This window comes from Ascaphus truei, chromosome 1 (assembly GCF_040206685.1).
Source record: "Ascaphus truei isolate aAscTru1 chromosome 1, aAscTru1.hap1, whole genome shotgun sequence".
In the NCBI taxonomy this organism is placed as follows: domain Eukaryota; kingdom Metazoa; phylum Chordata; class Amphibia; order Anura; family Ascaphidae; genus Ascaphus; species Ascaphus truei.
Genome location: NC_134483.1, coordinates 3,544,425 through 3,561,055, shown reverse-complemented (window position 1 = coordinate 3,561,055; position 16,631 = coordinate 3,544,425). Strand labels below are relative to the sequence as shown.

The following is a 16,631-nucleotide window of genomic DNA, read 5'->3' as shown; positions in this document are numbered from 1 at the left end:
ACCTATAGGCCCGAGAGGGGACTGCCTAGGCATTACCATGTCACGGTCCTGGATATGGGTAATAGGGAGGTTAGGAAACCTGACCCAGATCACTATTTTTAGGCGGTACTATACATTACGCGGGTTCGTGGCTGCTGGTCGGGACGGGCTTGGCGGAATGTACTGTAGACATTTTTGTTATGATGTGGGAAATTTGTATGTGAAGTTAACATAATTATGTCATGTGTTACAGTACTTCCTGGAAGAAGGCGTACAAATTTAGGTCCCTGCGAGGACGATGGGATTCACCAGGGGGAGAATGTAGCGGTCATGTAAAATGCCTACAGTCATCTCTCCTGTTGGCAGTAAGGCCTGGTAAGTTGTGGGCATGCCAGCAGTAATTATGGAGGTTTGCCCTCACACCCTGGTGAGGTGCCCTGTGTAAGGATGGGAGTGGTCACAGACCCTGACTCCCTGGTTGGTGATGTCAGAGTTGTGTCAGCCCCCAGAGGTTACATAAGGCACAGCACTGTGTCAAAAAGTTAGTTGCTGGAAAGTTCTGCTAGTTCTAGTCTGAGTGCTGCTAGTTCTGGTTCAAGTGCCAGTCTAGTCGTCTGGTTATGTTTTAGTAGCTGTAAGGAGACTGTGTCCAGGGACCTGGCACTGGGTAAAGATATCCCGGCTGGGATAGGGAATCCCTATTAAAGGAGAATTACACCTTTCAAAGGGAAGCACTGAATGAATATGAGTGGCTAGAGATTCTACTGCGAGGGGCAGCTAGCCCACCTCAATCAATAAAGATGCTCTTATTCGAACACCCTCTCGTGTACATGTGTGGAGTGAATGTACAGAGGGGAGCACCACAGAGGAGTTCCTCGTCAGGACCATCCCCAAGTGACTGAAGGGACCCTGATGAGGTGGAGGCGCTGCACTGGAACTAGGTGAGACTCAAGACACTACCTCAGCTGCCTGTCTGGACGGGTTCTCCCCACACACCATCATGCGGGAGACTCAGGAGTCCTGTTGCCAACAGGTGCACCACCAGACACTACCACACTGTAATGGGGACCGGTTAGACCACAGGGGCCAATGTGAGATTGGGTGGGTCAGACCGGGCCACAAACACCGTTACATATGTTTATACGTGTCTGTGCATCACATAGTTACTGGTATGTATGTTTATACGTGCCTGTGCATCACATAGTTACTGGTATGAATGTTTATATGTGCCTGTGCATCACATAGTTACTGGTATGTATGTTTATATGTGCCTGTGCATCACATAGTTACTGGTATGTATGTTTATATGTGCCTGTGCATCACATAGTTACTGGTATGTATGTTTATACGTGCCTGTGCATCACATAGTTACTGGTATGTATGTATGTATGTTTATATGTGCCTGTGCATCACATAGTTACGGGTATGTATGTTTATATGTGCCTGTGCATCACATAGTTACTGGTATGTATGTTTATATGTGCCTGTGCATCACGTAGTACCTGGTATGTATGTTTATATGTGCCGGTGCATCACATAGTTACTGGTATGTATGTTTATATGTGCCTGTGCATCACGTAGTACCTGGTATGTATGTTTATATGTACCTGTGCATCACATAGTTACTGGTATGTATGTTTATATGTGCCTGTGCATCACATAGTTACTGGTATGTATGTTTATATGTGCTTGTGCATCACATAGTTACTGGTATGTATGTTTATATGTGCCAGTGCATCACATAGTTACTGGTATGTATGTATGTATGTTTATATGTGTCTGTGCATCATGTAGTACCTGGTATGTATGTTTATACGTGCCTGTGCATCACATAGTTACTGGTATGTATGTATGTTTATATGTGTCTGTGCATCACGTAGTACCTGGTATGTATGTTTATATGTGCCTGTGCATCACATAGTTACTGGTATGTATGTTTATATGTGCCTGTGCATCACATACTTACTGGTATGTATGTTTATTTGTGCCTGTGCATCACATAGTTACTGGTATGTATGTTTATATGTGCCTGTGCATCACATAGTTACTGGTATGTATGTTTATATGTGCCTGTGCATCACATAGGTACTGGTATGTATGTTTATACGTGCCTGTGCATCACATAGTTACTGGTATGTATGTATGTTTATATGTGCCTGTGCATCACATAGTTACTGGTATGTATGTTTATATGTGCCTGTGCATCACATAGTTACTGGTATGTATGTTTATATGTGTCTGTGCATCACGTAGTACCTGGTATGTATGTTTATACGTGCCTGTGCATCACATAGTTACTGGTATGTATGTATGTATTTTTATATGTGTCTGTGCATCACGTAGTACCTGGTATGTATGTTTATATGTGCCTGTGCATCACATAATTACTGGTATGTATGTTTATACGTGCCTGTGCATCACATAGTTACTGGTATGTATGTATGTATGTTTATATGTGTCTGTGCATCACTTAGTACCTGATATGTATGTTTATATGTGCCTGTGCATCACATAGTTACTGGTATGTATGTTTATACGTGCCTGTGCATCACATAGTTACTGTTATGTATGTTTATATGTGCCTGTGCATCACATAGTTACTGGTATGTATGTTTATATGTGTCTGTGCATCACGTAGTACCTGGTATGTATGTTTTTACGTGCCTGTGCATCACATAGTTACTGGTATGTATGTTTATATGTGCCTGTGCATCACATAGTTACTGGTATGTATGTTTATACGTGCCCGTGCCTCACATAGTTACTGGTATGTATGTTTATATGTGTCTGTGCATCACATAGTTACTGGTATGTATGTTTATATGTGTCTGTGCATCACATAGTTACTGGTATGTATGTTTATACGTGCTTGTGCATCACGTAGTACCTGGTATGTATGTTTATATGTGCCTGTGCATCACATAGTTACTGGTATGTATGTTTATATGTGCCTGTGCATCACGTAGTACCTGGTATGTATGTTTATATGTACCTGTGCATCACATAGTTACTGGTATGTATGTTTATATGTGCCTGTGCATCACATAGTTACTGGTATGTATGTTTATATGTGCTTGTGCATCACATAGTTACTGGTATGTATGTTTATATGTGCCAGTGCATCACATAGTTACTGGGATGTATGTATGTATGTTTATATGTGTCTGTGCATCACGTAGTACCTGGTATGTATGTTTATACGTGCCTGTGCATCACATAGTTACTGGTATGTATGTATGTTTATATGTGTCTGTGCATCACGTAGTACCTGGTATGTATGTTTATATGTGCCTGTGCATCACATAGTTACTGGTATGTATGTTTATATGTGCCTGTGCATCACATACTTACTGGTATGTATGTTTATTTGTGCCTGTGCATCACATAGTTACTGGTATGTATGTTTATATGTGCCTGTGCATCACATAGTTACTGGTATGTATGTTTATATGTGCCTGTGCATCACATAGGTACTGGTATGTATGTTTATACGTGCCTGTGCATCACATAGTTACTGGTATGTATGTATGTTTATATGTGCCTGTGCATCACATAGTTACTGGTATGTATGTTTATATGTGCCTGTGCATCACATAGTTACTGGTATGTATGTTTATATGTGTCTGTGCATCACGTAGTACCTGGTATGTATGTTTATACGTGCCTGTGCATCACATAGTTACTGGTATGTATGTATGTATTTTTATATGTGTCTGTGCATCACGTAGTACCTGGTATGTATGTTTATATGTGCCTGTGCATCACATAATTACTGGTATGTATGTTTATACGTGCCTGTGCATCACATAGTTACTGGTATGTATGTATGTATGTTTATATGTGTCTGTGCATCACTTAGTACCTGATATGTATGTTTATATGTGCCTGTGCATCACATAGTTACTGGTATGTATGTTTATACGTGCCTGTGCATCACATAGTTACTGTTATGTATGTTTATATGTGCCTGTGCATCACGTAGTACCTGGTATGTATGTTTTTACGTGCCTGTGCATCACATAGTTACTGGTATGTATGTTTATATGTGCCTGTGCATCACATAGTTACTGGTATGTATGTTTATACGTGCCCGTGCCTCACATAGTTACTGGTATGTATGTTTATATGTGTCTGTGCATCACATAGTTACTGGTATGTATGTTTATATGTGTCTGTGCATCACATAGTTACTGGTATGTATGTTTATACGTGCTTGTGCATCACGTAGTTACAGGTATGTATGTTTATATGTGTCTGTGCATCACATAGTTACTGGTATGTATATTTATATGTGTCTGTGCATCACATAGTTACTGGTATGTATGTTTATATGTGTCTGTGCATCACATAGTTACTGGTATGTATGTTTTTTCGTGCTTGTGCATCACGTAGTTACAGGTATGTATGTTTATACGTGCCTGTGCATCACATAGTTACTGATATGTATGTTTATATGTGTCTGTGCATCACATAGTTACTGGTATGTATGTTTATATGTGCCTGTGCATCACATAGTTACTGGTATGTATGTTTATATGTGTCTGTGCATCACATAGTTACTGGTATGTATGTTTATACGTGCCTGTGCATCACATAGTTACTGGTATGTATGTTTATATGTGTCTGTGCACTATAAAACACAAAGGGAACCCAGAGCTACTTCCAATATGACAAAATACATAGTGAAATATATCTCTCTCTTGAAAAAAGGGTAATTTGGTGAAACGCTTTGGCCAAAGCATTATAAGCCTGCGAGCCACTTCAAGGCATGACCATAATATCGCAGGTCCTAACACTAACTGATTAAAATTCTTATTTTAACCAAAGGGTTAAACTAAGTGACCATTTTTTTCAAGGTGTGTGTGTGTATACTTAGTTAAGTTATGGTGGGTAGAAAAGTGACAAAATCCCTCCACAGTAAAGCATATAGCAAATGGAAATATTACTGTATGCTCATCTGCATGTCTTAGGCAGGTCTGCAACCTCGCCTTTCACCATTATCACCCAGCACACAGCACTTTCACTGCAGCAAGGGATTCTGGGAAATGACATGCAAATGAGCACACAGTGCCACTTTTTTAAAACCATTTTTAACATGGTTCCCTATAGGCTTAAGCTTGCTGCATGGTCACAGCTTTGAACACAGCCAGGGTTAAGATGCATAGCCATTAAACCCACCCACAGACAGCCTTTTCGACCTTAATGGGTTTCATCAGTGTGGGGTTTTAACCCAGGCTGTGCTCAAAGCTGTGACCATAAGACATGCAAAGGAGCATACAGTAATATTTCCACTTGCTATGTGCTTTCCTGTGGAGGGATTTTGTCACTTTGTTTACCCTGCCAGGATGAAGACCGTCCTCGTCTTCACTGGGCACCAACAGTAAGATAAAACAACTAACTACAGGCCTGTGACCCCTTAATCACCTTAGCAGTTATTAACCGCTATGATAAGGGGTTAACCCCCCTCCCGCTACCCACCCGGTATTTGCCAGAAGATGCATTGACTGTCACTGTGCTTTATCTATACCCTTACAGGGGCATAGATAAACACATTGCCAGTCAATGGGCATCCTAAAAAAATATACACAATTAAAATAAAATTAATTTGTTTCTTACCTTTGCCGGGATGAGAATTCACCCGCCTCATCCAACTGCGTCACCAACTCTTGCCCCATGACGCAAATAATCCTCAGCACCATGATGGGAAGACGTCCATGATCCTTAGTTGATTGCAGAAGAGGCCGGGTGGGTTCTTTCTTCCTTCTTCTTCTTCTTCTTTTCTTCTTTCTAATCCAACAGGTCCAGGAGATCCGACGGCTTCTTGGGGTCAAATGAGACGTGACAGGGCGTATATATAAGCAAAGAAAAGAGAGAGAGAGAGAGCACAGGACCTCATTTGCATTATGTACAGAAATAAAATGAATATGAGCATTTAGGTATATTAACCCGATATGGTACATTCACGTGGATATCGGGTTAATTTACCTAAATGCTCATAATTATTTATTTCTGTACGTGCATATCTCAGGTTTTTAACCAATATATATTTGATCAAAATACTACGCAATGAGAGGTCCTGCGCTTTCTTTCTCTTTTCTTTGCTTATGTAGGTAGTGATTGTGACGGTAGGGGGTAGCCAGTCTTCATAATAAAGGTGAAGCTCCACTGGTTACCCCTGAGAACCGTGGGTCCATGGCAGCTAAGTAGCACCATAAGCCAGGGACAATGTAATGTACCATACAATGTATAGTAAAAACGTGACCTGTTTTGGGCTTTACCTGTCCCTCTTTTCCCAGAAACATGAAACTTCGGGAGTGTAAGTTTTAGGGGGGATATTTGGGCTGAAATGCATGTATCTTATTTGCATGAGTCCGGGGACAAAGTTACAGGTAGTCCCGTAATTCTCCCAGGCGTGCAGGCATGGTTTGCAGGTACGCGAGGTGAATTACACCAGGGCAATACAGTGTACCCCAGAATCTGGGTTTTCGAGCCCAAGTATCCCAGACCCACTTCCCTCACAGGTATAAAGTTCCCCAAGACATATATTCTGTATTAAAACATGTTTTATAATGTTTTGTGCATACCGTGTAAATGTCTATACAGTCAGCCCGGGCATCCACATAGGTGCCGGGATGTCTGCATAGATTTCAGAGTTCAAATGAGAGAGGATGTCCAGAGGAGACAAAACTGTTTGGCGAGAGGGGAAGGGCGATTGTCCAGGTCCGGGAACAAAGGGGCACCCTGTGGGGACACCTTTTGGACTGCCAGACCTGGTGGAGCCTGCCCAGCGGGTGGCAATGAGTTAGTTGGGGGAAGATGCATCTCGTAGGCGCTTCTCCCATTGGCTAATTCATATTTCCCACTCACTCGACTTTTCGAGCCGGCTTGGCACGCCTCCTCCTCTGACGTCAGCCAAGAGATGGGCCCCTGTTTCTATTGGCTAGTGGGATGGAATCCCACGCTCTATCTTCAGCATGGAATTCGGGACTTCAACCAGAACAGCGGAGGGTATGTAAGGAGACGGCCGAGTCAGAGAACCAAAGAATCTTGTTGCTTGAGTCGTGACGTGTGGGCGGGCGTTTCAAAGTTGCTCTGTTATGAATAGCAGAGCAGCCAGCTTCATTTTTGGAGCCAGGAAAGCTGCCCAGCAGGGACTAAGTCAGCCGCGAAGCCCAAGTTCTGAGAATAGAACGTAGCGTATGCAGCATAAGGCTGCATCTGAATGTGTCTGTGTGACACGTAGTCCCTGGTATGTATGTGTATACGTGTCTTTTGTAGTCCCTGGTATGTACTGTATGTACTGTATGTGTCATGTAAACCTGGGCTCAGCTGTCAGATTTGGCCGTAATCCAACCTGAGCCATCCCCTACCCTACATGGAGCATCCACCTTACCTTCTTGTTTCAACATTGTCCCTCATTCCCTCTAGAGTGTAAGCTCCCAGGAACAGGGCCCTCATTATCTTCTGTATTTGTGTTTGCATGTTTATCATCACTCATATGTAACTGTTTCTGTAATATACATAACTCTGAGCCCATTGTACTGCGCTGTGGTATATGTTTGTGCTCTGTAAATAAACCATAATAATAATAATAATAATAATAAGTTTTAGGACCAAAGAGAACTAATGCCAGAGACGTGTTAATGGGGTTACATCGGGGTAATTATGCTCCTGTAATTTTATTAAATCAAATAATTTAGTTTGTACACCACATGATCTGAGACTTGGGAGGGTCTGATTTCCTCTGGCTGCTCCCGTGTGTGATGTTAATCATGTCCTTGTACAGCCAGAGCCGCCCTCTCCCTTATCCCCTCTAATTTTTTACTTAATTATAATAAAATCTATTACATACTGGACACCTAACAAGCTCCTATTGAACCCCCAAAATAACCACAACATATATATAAGCATATGAGTGTCACAGAGGAGTGCTACTGAGCATGGCAATATATATTTTAAAACCAGAGACAGAACATAAAACACAGACAAAGCTCAGTTTTTAGCACATCCAGTGAGACTCATACACGGTACAGTGCCTAAATATATATGTATAAATATCTAATATGTAAAATGGTCTTTTAGTTTGACATTTTTGGCCAAAATTGTTGTAAGCCCCTGAGCCAACGCCAAGGCAGACCACATATCAGGGGTCCCTAACGCTAATATAAATTCTTAATAACCTGTGTAATAACAGGAAGAATGATTTATAGTAAACTAGCTGAGAGACCCGGCGTTGCCCGGGATGTAATGTTCCCGTTCCTCTCTCTCCTCCCCCCTCTCTCTGTTTGTCCCCCATTCACATCAATCCAGTCCCCCCCCTCCCTCCCTCCTTTACAGCTTCATGTAGCGTGTGTGCGTCAGTCACTGTGTGTTTGCTCGCGCGTCAGTGAGTCTGAGGCAGAAACACAAACACACACAGACTGACTGACGCACACACAGTCAGTGTGTGCCTCAGTCAGTGTGTGCGTGCGTCAGTCAGGCTTTGTGTGCGCGTCAGTCAGTGTGTGCGTGCGTGCGGCAGTCAATCAGTGTGTGCGCGCGGGGCGTCAAAGGCAGGGGGGGGCGTCAAAGGCAGGGGGGGCGTCAAAGGGAGGGGGGGGGCGTCAAAGGGAGGGGGGGGGCGTCAAAGGGAGGGGGGGGGCGTCAAAGGGAGGGGGGGGGGCGTCAAAGGGAGGGGGGGGGGCGTCAAAGGGAGGGGGGGGGGGCGTCAAAGGGAGGGGGGGGGGCGTCAAAGGGAGGGGGGGGGCGTCAAAGGGAGGGGGGGGCGTCAAAGGGAGGGGGGGGGCGTCAAAGGGAGGGGGGGGGCGTCAAAGGGAGGGGGGGGGGCGTCAAAGGGAGGGGGGGGGGCGTCAAAGGGAGGGGGGGGGGCGTCAAAGGGAGGGGGGGGGGCGTCAAAGGGAGGGGGGGGGGCGTCAAAGGGAGGGGGGGGGGCGTCAAAGGGAGGGGGGGGGGCGTCAAAGGGAGGGGGGGGGCGTCAAAGGGAGGGGGGGGGCGTCAAAGGGAGGGGGGGGGGCGCCTCAAAGGCATGGATTCCTCCCCCTGCATTTCCTGCAGTGGACAGAAGGGGGGGGGGCAGTGGACAGGAGGGGGGGGGGCAGTGGACAGGAGGGGGGGGGGCAGTGGACAGGAGGGGGGGGCAGTGGACAGGAGGGGGGGGCAGTGGACAGGAGGGGGGGGCAGTGGACAGGAGGGGGGGGCAGTGGACAGGAGGGGGGGGGCAGTGGACAGGAGGGGGGGGCAGTGGACAGGAGGGGGGGGGGCAGTGGACAGGAGGGGGGGGCAGTGGACAGGAGGGGGGGGGGCAGTGGACAGGAGGGGGGGGCAGTGGACAGGAGGGGGGGGGGCAGTGGACAGGAGGGGGGGGGGCAGTGGACAGGAGGGGGGGGGGCAGTGGACAGGAGGGGGGGGGGCAGTGGACAGGAGGGGGGGGGGCAGTGGACAGGAGGGGGGGGGGCAGTGGACAGGAGGGGGGGGGGCAGTGGACAGGAGGGGGGGGCAGTGGACAGGAGGGGGGGGGCAGTGGACAGGAGGGGGGGGGCAGTGGACAGGAGGGGGGGGCAGTGGACAGGAGGGGGGGGCAGTGGACAGGAGGGGGGGGCAGTGGACAGGAGGGGGGGCAGTGGACAGGAGGGGGGGCAGTGGACAGGAGGGGGGGGGCAGTGGACAGGAGGGGGGGGGGCAGTGGACAGGAGGGGGGGGGCAGTGGACAGGAGGGGGGGGGCAGTGGACAGGAGGGAGGGGGCAGTGGACAGGAGGGGGGGGGGGCAGTGGACAGGAGGGGGGGGCAGTGGACAGGAGGGGGGGGCAGTGGACAGGAGGGGGGGCAGTGGACAGGAGGGGGGGGGGCAGTGGACAGGAGGGGGGGGGGGCAGTGGACAGGAGGGGAGGGGGGGGGGGCAGTGGACAGGAGGGGGGGGGGGGCAGTGGACAGGAGGGGGGGGGCAGTGGACAGGAGGGAGGGGGCAGTGGACAGGAGGGGGGGGCAGTGGACAGGAGGGGGGGCAGTGGACAGGAGGGGGGGGCAGTGGACAGGAGGGGGGGGGCAGTGGACAGGAGGGGGGGGCAGTGGACAGGAGGGGGGGGGCAGTGGACAGGAGGGGGGGCAGTGGACAGGAGGGGGGGGGCAGTGGACAGGAGGGGGGGGGCAGTGGACAGGAGGGGGGGGCAGTGGACAGGAGGGAGGGGGCAGTGGACAGGAGGGGGGGGCAGTGGACAGGAGGGGGGGGCAGTGGACAGGAGGGGGGGGGGCAGTGGACAGGAGGGGGGGGGGCAGTGGACAGGAGGGGGGGGGGGCAGTGGACAGGAGGGGGGGGGGGGCAGTGGACAGGAGGGGGGGGGCGCAGTGGACAGGAGGGGGGGGGGCAGTGGACAGGAGGGGGGGGGGCAGTGGACAGGAGGGGGGGGGGCAGTGGACAGGAGGGGGGGGGGCAGTGGACAGGAGGGGGGGGGCAGTGGACAGGAGGGGGGGGCAGTGGACAGGAGGGGGGGGGCAGTGGACAGGAGGGGGGGGGGCAGTGGACAGGAGGGGGGGGGCAGTGGACAGGAGGGGGGGGGCAGTGGACAGGAGGGGGGGGGGGCAGTGGACAGGAGGGGGGGGGCAGTGGACAGGAGGGGGGGGGGGCAGTGGACAGGAGGGGGGGGGCAGTGGACAGGAGGGGGGGGGCAGTGGACAGGAGGGAGGGGGCAGTGGACAGGAGGGGGGGGCAGTGGACAGGAGGGGGGGGCAGTGGACAGGAGGGGGGGGCAGTGGACAGGAGGGGGGGGCAGTGGACAGGAGGGGGGGGGCAGTGGACAGGAGGGGGGGGGCAGTGGACAGGAGGGGGGGGCAGTGGACAGGAGGGGGGGGCAGTGGACAGGAGGGGGGGGGCAGTGGACAGGAGGGGGGACAGGAGGGGGGACGCAGTGGACAGGAGGGGGGACGCAGTGGACAGGAGGGGGGACGCAGTGGACAGGAGGGGGGGGCAGTGGACAGGAGGGGGGGGCAGTGGATAGGAGGGGGGGGCAGTGGACAGTGACACACACACACACACACACACACACCTCAGTTGATGCGCCCTTTCTCAGTTCCGTTTGGCGCCGGAGGTGGGGAGCGACACCTACCTGTACTTCCGGGCGCCGCCACCGTCTGACTCGGCGCCGCGAGGGAGGAAGGGGGTCCGCCATCTTACGCGCCGCGTGGCAGCTGCGGGAAGCGAGGTGATTTGGAGCGGGGAGGGGGGAGAGGTGATTTGGAGCGGGGAGAGGTGATTTGGAGCGGGGAGAGGTGATTTGGAGCGGTGAGGGGGGAGAGGTGATGCCGCTGGGGAGGGGGAAGAGGTGATGCCGCTGGGGAGGGGGAAGAGGTGATGCCGCTGGGGAGGGGGAAGAGGTGATGCCGCTGGGGAGGGGGAAGAGGTGATGCCGCTGGGGAGGGGGAAGAGGTGATGCCGCTGGGGAGGGGGAAGAGGTGATGCCGCTGGGGAGGGGGAAGAGGTGATGCCGCTGGGGAGGGGGAAAAGGTGATTTGGAGAGGGGAGAGAGGTGTGTGTGTGTGTGTGTGTGTGTGTGTGTTATTTATTTTTTTGGACCTTTGGCCCGTCACTCCGCCTCAGGCCAATGAGAGGTGTGGGGGGCGGGCCAAGGGGGTGGTGTGAGTGTGTGAGGCCAATGAGAGGTGTGCGGGGGCGGGCGGGCCAAGGGACCAATGAGATTGCCGCTAGGGACACCGGACATCCAGCAGGCAGGCATGCATGCAGGCAGGCAAACATACAGTGCTTTCACTAATATAGTATAAGATCTGTCAATATTAGTTGCAAAGTTCTGAGTCTGACTGAAGCTTTTATTAACCTGTACATTATCAGGAAAAGCACTCTGTATTAGAGATGTCACAGCCAAACTGCAAGCAGGCAAGTTCCCCTGAGTGGAAGATGCTATGGAGTGAGCCCATAACCATTTAAATGTGGGAGGGGGTGAGCTTAAATTAGGAAGGAGGTTGCCACCCTCCAATCAGCCATGATTAGCTGGACAAGAATTGTAAAACATACTGGACACCTAACAAGCTCCTATTGAACCCCCAAAATAACCACAACATATATATAAGCATATGAGTGTCACAGAGGAGTGCTACTGAGCATGGCAATATATATTTTAAAACCAGAGACAGAACATAAAACACAGACAAAGCTCAGTTTTTAGCACATCCAGTGAGACTCATACACGGTACAGTGCCTAAATTTATATGTATAAATATCTAATAAGTAAAATGGTCTTTTAGTTTGACATTTTGGCCTTGTGTTTTGTCTCTTGTATAACGTTAATGTTTTCTACTTTTTCCTCTTTTGTAACTGTGAAGTGCTTTCAATCCCTGGGTGAAAAGCGCTATATAAAAATAATGTGTTGTTGTTATTGTTACACTAAGAAGAGGACATCACTATCCTTATGGCTGCTGATCTCCGACTCTTTATTCTGCGGTTTGTATACGAGATGGTTATGTTATAACTTAATTCTGAACCATTAATGTATTTTGCAGTGTTTTAAATGAAGTTCCTGTTTGAGGAAGAGCCATATGTTTGTTTTGGCGCCCCTGTCTTCTCTGACGCCTTTGGGGCTGTTTTTGTTAATAAACTGAAAGCTTGTACTAAATGCTGTATATTTATCCAAGAAAACAGATCATACAAATACAATTTCTTATTCTCTTTTATACAGGCACAGCTGTCACCCAACAATAATAAATCAAGGAACCTCCTATCTCAGCATCTCCAGAGAAGCACTGCCCAGTACCAGCATGGACAGAGGCGCGCTGCCCAGTACCAGCATGGACAGAGGAGCACTGCCCACAGCCAGCATTGACAGAGGGGCACTGCCCGCTACCAGCATGGACAGAGGCGCGCTGCTCACTGTCAGCACGGGCAGAGGAGCACTGCCCTCTGCCAGCACGGGCAGAGGACTACTGCCCACTACCAGCACGGGCAGAGGAGCACTGCCCACTGGCAGCATGGGCAGAGGAGCACTGCCTACTGCCAGCACAGGCAGAGGAGCATTGCCCGCAACCAGCATGTGCAGAGGAGCATTGCCCGCTACCAGCACGGGCAGAGGAGCATTGCCCGCTACCAGCATGGACAGAGGAGCACTGCCCACTGCCAGCACGGATCCACGCCTGTTAAGTGAGTATAGTCGATATTGTGGTGACTCTGAATTCTGCATGAAGAGAATATATGATTATTTTGTCTACAACTCTGTCAGTTTCTGCCAGAAGGGTTAGTAAAACATTTGTTTTTGACAGTTATTATAAGCTCAACCCCGCGATCTGCTACAACGCGGATCCGCTTATAACGCAGTGATAACGTGGCTCCCGTTTTAAAACATTTTTTGGCAAACTTCAAGGATTTGCCATGTCCGGATGGACACACACACACAGACACAGACACATACACACTCACACACACACACACCCCAAAATAAATATGCTATTCAACAAGCACTCATGCAAATATGACAAATTCACATCCGTTTTTGTGAAAAAATAACCTATGTGATAATAAGCGTTTTCACCTACATTTCATTTATACTGCGCTATAACCAGTTGTGTCAAAGTGGGTTAAAAAAAAGTGCATGCTCAGATGTTCTAAATTAATTAGTGCTACTCTTTCCCGCTAGTACCATCATCACACTTCAAACACTGCTTATTACAAATATTTGCAAAGCAGCAGGGAAGCATTCTGGAGACCAGCAGCCCTTTTATATAACCACACATCACTGTAATTTTGGAATTGTAGTAGTCTGTGTTTAAGTTAGACTACTTCTAAAACATCTCACTGGTGCAGGACATTGGCACCTGATTGGTTTATTTCAATGCTTTCCTTTTTTCTTATGTTCCAGCAGAGAGATTGAGATCTTCCCCCTCTATTTATGGCATATTCTATGATAATTGTTGTTTTTCTTTTCTGGAATTAGCTGCAAACGGTATTCTAATATATGAAATAATCATTAACATGATGGAGGACACGTTACATGTCTGACCACCTTCATTGTTTTCCCACCTGTGATAGATGTTGCTCCACTGGACCAGACATTGTAATTGTAGGAGGGTTTTTTTAGACTTCGTTTTCTGTACGAGTTCACGTTTGCAAAGCTCACTTGATGACTTAATAAAGCGTTTTCATCTTAGAAATTAGACCCAAGAAAATGATTAGTTACTGAGTAGAGTTGGTGACAGCCTTCGTCTGCCACTATTGGCCTTTAAAAAGTTGCAACCCCACGTAGCAGGGGAAAGGTTTACCAATGTCATTGTCACACACACTTGTATACACACACACACACTACTATATACACACACGCTGATACACACACACACACACACGCTGATACACACACACACACGCTGATACACACACACACTGATATATACACACACATATACATCCACCTACCGACCTGTGGTTTCATTTGGTCCCCTGCCCCCCTGCGTGGGGGTGCCGCCGTGTTCCCTGAATTCAGTGCTTTATTGCTACAGGGACACCCCCCCCCCCCTCCCCGCGCGATCGCAGAACTGTGGTGTCGGATCCCCAGCACCCTGCTCAGGTTAAGTGCGGGTCTGCTAATGACGACGGCCATTTTTTTCCTTCGCGATCCCGGTTATAACGCGGTCGTATCGGGTGAATGCCGAACACCGCGTTATAACAGGTTCAGGTGTATACCAGTATCAGAGGCGGTGAAATCACAAGAAGAGCCCCCATTCCCAGCTTTACATGATAGACTTCCTTTTATCGTTGGCAGGTTTTCCAGTGGTTGTATTGGAAAGGTTGGAGATTAAGTCAGAGAAAGAAGAACCGAACACTGAGGATCATCTGACCCCAATAAAGAGAGAAATGGATACATTTGGTGTCGATGGTGAGTACCATAATATCATTTTGTGTAGACCAAGGTTATCTAGTTACAAGTAGAAATTTATTAACACACACACACACATTCCCAGGAAGCTCAAACTCCAACACCCACCACATCATGAATATATATTTATGTCAAAAAGAGTGCTACAGAGTGTGGCAAATGTATACAACAAAAGACAGGGGAGCCCAATGCTACATCCAATTGACAAAACATATATGGTAATAAGTACAAAGTTAAATACTTAAATAATAATATTTTCTTGGTTATCTAGTTACAAGTAGTATGGTCACCTCTAGGGAATATTCAGGGTTAATTGCCTCTCATAGGAAGTCACTAGGTCTACTGAGAATTCTGGAACATGCCACATACAGCAGAGTTAGAGAAGCAATATGTCTCTCCCACACCAGTATAAAGGTTGGTAATGCAGAGTTATGGGTCTCTGACCATCAATGGTTGGGCTGGATCGCATATGGAAAAAACAATACAATTTTTCAAGGGCACCTTTGACCAGTGTATTCTCCCTGAGCTCTCAGTCCCAAAATGAGAAGATAATACAGAAGCTTCTCTCTAATTTCTCTTTTTTTCCCCTTTCCTTTCTCTGCGCATCATCTCATCTCATCTCATTTACTCTGTCGCGATTCTCCTTTTCTTCACCTCCATTTACCCCTCAGCCCTGCAGAGACCTGCGTTTCATTAAGCTAACGACTTAACTCCACTTTACGCTCCTCATTCTCTTCTCTCTGCTTGTCTACTGACCCCGACAACCTGGTAATCAACTGCAATTCTGCTTTATCTTCCTCTCATACCCCATTTATTCCCCGCCACTCTCACCCTTCTAACCCCAGACCGTGGCTACACTACCATACACGCAGGCTTCGCTCCTGCACTCGTTCTTTTGAACACCCCCTAGAGGAAATCTCATTCTCTCACATCCTCTACTACAAATGTAATCTCTCTGGTTCCAAGTCTGCCCACTTCCAGGCTAAACAAAGATACTTTTCTTCACTAATGAACGCTCCCAAGTCTAACCCACGCTGCCTCCTCTCTGTATGTGACTCTCTACTCAGACCCCATCTGTTGGGTCTAACCCATTGTCACGCTGTGCAGCCCGCAGACCAGTCCCCTGTACTGAGGTGGGATGTAGAGTATACGCACCGACAGCAGAGGGGGCGTGTCCGGGATGTGGCGTAGTAGCGTGGCCAGGCCTGGATGTAGATAAAGAATGGTCAAGTAATTGCTGAGTCCGAGGATATAGAATTTTCCGTAGTCAGAATCCGTACCCGAGTCCGAGGGTCTTAGAGGTTAGAATAGTCTGTAGGAAAGTCGAGTCTAGGAGCCAGAGGGGGTATTCAGACGAGTCAGATCGATAGCTGTAGGAAATAAACACAAAGAGAGCACAACACAGGTTCCAGGCAACACAGGTAGCAGGGAGCTATGCAGAGCAAGGAAGTGAAGGCAAAGCAGGATATTTAAAGCGGCAGTGACCAATCCGGTCGAGGGGCATGGCGGGGGCGTGTCGAGGAGCTGCTCGTGAGTGGCTTAGAGACCAGGAAGTACTAGAGCACAGCTGAGGGTGCTGGAGACGTGGGGAAGATTCCCACGCCGAGCGGAGGCATAATGCGCGCGCTATAAATCCTAGAAGAAAGCGCGTGCTCTGTAACACCAGCGCCAGAATCCAAGATGGTGGCCGCGGCGGAGTTCAAGGTATGCGCTGGGCGACGGCATGGGTAGTGTCGGGGGGCAGGGGCAGCAGCCACTGCAGTACTGGTAGAGGGTAAGGAGGG

At 49.0% G+C, this 16,631-nt stretch overlaps 1 protein-coding gene across 5 annotated transcripts in view; it reads left to right on the top strand.

Moving 5' to 3' along the window:
• LOC142467997 (uncharacterized) overlaps positions 1 to 16,631 on the top strand; it is a 78,583-nt gene that overhangs the window by 38,144 nt on the left and 23,808 nt on the right. For all 5 annotated transcript variants that reach the window (XM_075574415.1, XM_075574245.1, XM_075574330.1 and 2 more), the window contains 2 exons: positions 12,664 to 13,121; positions 14,734 to 14,847. In XM_075574415.1, the coding sequence (XP_075430530.1) occupies positions 12,743 to 13,121; positions 14,734 to 14,847 (493 nt within the window). In that variant the 5' untranslated portion in view covers positions 12,664 to 12,742. The remainder of the gene's footprint in view (positions 1 to 12,663; positions 13,122 to 14,733; positions 14,848 to 16,631) is intronic.